Source organism: Ipomoea nil, unplaced genomic scaffold (assembly GCF_001879475.1).
Source record: "Ipomoea nil cultivar Tokyo-kokei standard unplaced genomic scaffold, Asagao_1.1 scaffold1509, whole genome shotgun sequence".
NCBI classification, from domain to species: domain Eukaryota; kingdom Viridiplantae; phylum Streptophyta; class Magnoliopsida; order Solanales; family Convolvulaceae; genus Ipomoea; species Ipomoea nil.
In genome coordinates this window covers 273,016-276,087 of record NW_017617937.1, presented here as the reverse complement: position 1 = coordinate 276,087, position 3,072 = coordinate 273,016, and the positions used below count along the sequence as shown (strand labels likewise).

Below are 3,072 nucleotides of genomic sequence, written 5' to 3'. Positions count from 1 at the left end.
CACAAGGAGTTAAACTTGAAACCTTATAATTACCAAACTAATTATCCGACCAACTTGACTGATTTGAGCAAAAATGTGTCATTTAACCCGACTAGATTGGAACAGGGGCCCATGATCTCAACATTATGGAGAGCATCCTCATTAGCTCTTGATTTTTTCACGATTTTTGAAGAGCCATTAGGAAAGAGAGATGAGGGCAAGAAAAAGGGGAAAAAAAGGGCTGACAGCATTTTTTTTAAAAAAAAAATAAATTGAAAACAAGCTAAATACGCGCTCAGTAGTCAGGAGGCACGTGCTATGCACACGCCTACTGGGCGCGATTCTTGCGCTCCATGCGTAGATTAAATGACTTTGTTTTTTCTTTTCTCTCACCTGGAAGGCCCCACAAAAAACTAAAATTTGCAGGACAAAAAATCAACCAAAAACCACTCTCCACATTTGTTAAAAACCGACCCTTGAGCTTTTTACTGTTCCAAAAAGCATGAAAAAAACCCAATTGGGGATGCTCTATGAGAATTAAAACCATATTCAACTTTAATTGCACAAATCTTTTTGTGTGGGTTAGCAAGTTAATTTTGAGTTGAGAATGAAATTTGTAATGGCATTGTCAACAGTGCAAAACTGGTAGAGTTTGATGGACTGGATGTGGCCTGCAAGAAGACTTAGTTTCAGGCCAACCAACTTTGGGAATCCAGAATGAATGATGGACCAAACAGTATATAGAAGCTTAGCTTTCATTGAACTAAGCATTGAATGAAGGAAATAATAATGCTGAGAGTGTTATTGCAGACAGACATTTACCTAGTTCAACTGCTCCATTAATGAGATGAGAAAACATGGGATCCCACATCCTAGATGACCCAATCCCTAATAAAGACACACCAAAAAATGTTGAGTGGTTCCACTTCACATCCCTCATACACAGAATGGTCCATCAGGCCAAGAAAATGAGACTTTGCTGGCCACTTGACCATAAACTACAAAATGAAACTATGCATCATTAACAGTTTGAGGCAGTTGTTGATAATGTAACCGTAAGATCAAAGACCGATTCTTATATGTCACTAGCAACAAGATTATCGACAGTATTAGCATATAATTACAACTCGTATTCAAGTCATCATCTCGGATGGAATACTTACAGGCTAAACGCGGTGTGGTTGAGAAACAAACGATCAGTGTTCCTCACATAGAGCAGCGGGGGCGCTACCTAGCAGTTTAAGATGATGACTCAATCCATCTATCATCTGATAAATCCTATCTGATTTGGGATGAACACTGTCCATCACAGCGAATTTGTGAAGCTTATCACTCAACTCTATTGAACTTACACCGGATGGCTTTTGCTTGTCAATGTCCTTCATTAGCAATCTCGTATTTGCAGCACTGGACCACTCACCTGCTGCAGCATAAATATTTAATAGCATGGAAATTTTTCCCGAATATGTTGTGTCCACTTCGGCTAAGTGATTTAGAACATCTTGCGCGAACCCAACAGCGTTATGCATGCGGCATGCCCCCAAAAGGGAACACCAGATTATAATGTTCGGTTCAACTGGCATGCTAAGGGCAAGTGCAAAAGCGTCTTTGAGCCGTCCACCACGGCCTAAGAGATCGATCAAGCAACCGTAGTGCTGTACTTCAGGACTAACCCCGTAATCACTCTGCAAGGCGTTGAAGATCGAAATGCCTTCGTCTACAAAACCCGCATGACTGCAGGCAGACAAAAGGCCGAGAAATGTCACTTTATCGGGCACAAACCCTTCGCGCTTCATCCTGGAGAAAAGGTCGAGCGCCTTTCTTCCATGTCCATGCACAGCGAAGCCATGTATCATGGAATTCCAAGATACCAAGTCTTTCTTTCTTGTCCTTTTAAACACAATAAATGCCTTACTCAAGCTTCCACACTTGGCATACATATCAATCAGAGCATTGCAGACCAGAGTATTTCGACTAAAACCACTCAGTTCAATAGTACGATGAACTCTTTTACCCAAACCAAGCGTACCGGACTCTGCACATGCAGCTAAAATACTGACAAATGTTCCGGCATCTAGGCTCAAACCGGCCTCCTGCAACTGAGTGTACAATCCAATGGCTTCCTTCACGAGCCCTTTCTCAGCATAGCCAGTTATAATTATTGTCCACGAGACCACATTCTTTGAAGGCATTTTATCAAACAACATCCGAGCCATCTCCATATCCCCTGCTTTGCAATACCCTGAGATCATAGTAGACCAAGAAACAACATCCCGCGATGGCATTTTCTCGAACAATTCGAATGCCACATTCATTTCTCTAGCCTTCACATATCCGTCCAATATTGTATTCCAACTCACTACGTCTCTCTCAGGCATTTCGTCGAACAGTCTCCGAGCTTCAATCAAGTCACCAGCTTTCAACAACCCACTAATCATAGAGTTCCAGGACACCACATCTCTCTGATCCATCACCCCAAACAGCTGTTTGGCAGAACAAATCCCAGTGTTCCCACACTTGGAATACGCGTCAATCAAGGAATTGGATACAATAATATCCGAATTAAACCCGTTTTTCTCAATATGGGCATGAATCATTCTCAAAATATTCAACCGAGACTCATCTGAACAGGCCTTCAAAAGATAAGGGTAAGTTAAATTGTCCGGCAAAACGCCACAACATTGCATCTGCAAGAAAATAGCAAAGCCTTGCGAGGGCTGCGAGTTGCGGATATGGGCTTTGATTACGGCGTTGTACAAGTGCACATTGGGTTCTAGAACTTGGCTGAAGACGTTGACCGCCACCGCGATTTGGCGGCAGAGCGAGAAGCCGGCGACGAGCTTGGTCGCGACGAAAGGGTCTGCGTGAAGATTGGATTTGTATACGAGTGCGTGAACTTGCTTCAAGTGGTTTAGGTCTGTGCACTTGTGAATTTCTAAGAGTTTTTGCTCCAAGAGCCTCCGTTTCGAGACCCACGTCGGCGCTCGAACTGATGCCGGCATCTGCATCTTAGAACCGCTGCCGGAAAAACTCTGAAATCACCTTTGCATTTGTAAAATCAAATTAAGAAAAAAAGGCTTTAAGCTAAGGTTT

General features: G+C 42.7%; 1 protein-coding gene across 2 annotated transcripts; it reads right to left on the bottom strand.

Annotated features, from left to right (window-relative positions):
- Positions 1–718: 718 nt before the first annotated feature.
- Positions 719–3,072, bottom strand: LOC109188784 (pentatricopeptide repeat-containing protein At3g29230). 2 transcript variants are annotated; one of them, XM_019339407.1, is made up of 2 exons: positions 1,143–3,072; positions 719–867 (listed from the first exon to the last, which is right to left on the bottom strand). In XM_019339407.1, exon 1 carries the CDS (start codon positions 2,985–2,987, stop codon positions 1,176–1,178), a length of 1,812 nt encoding a protein of 603 aa, XP_019194952.1. In that variant the 5' UTR covers positions 2,988–3,072; the 3' UTR covers positions 719–867; positions 1,143–1,175. The 2 variants fall into 2 exon arrangements, with proteins under 2 accessions (XP_019194952.1, XP_019194951.1); XM_019339406.1 differs by lacking the exon at positions 719–867 and adding an exon at positions 872–977.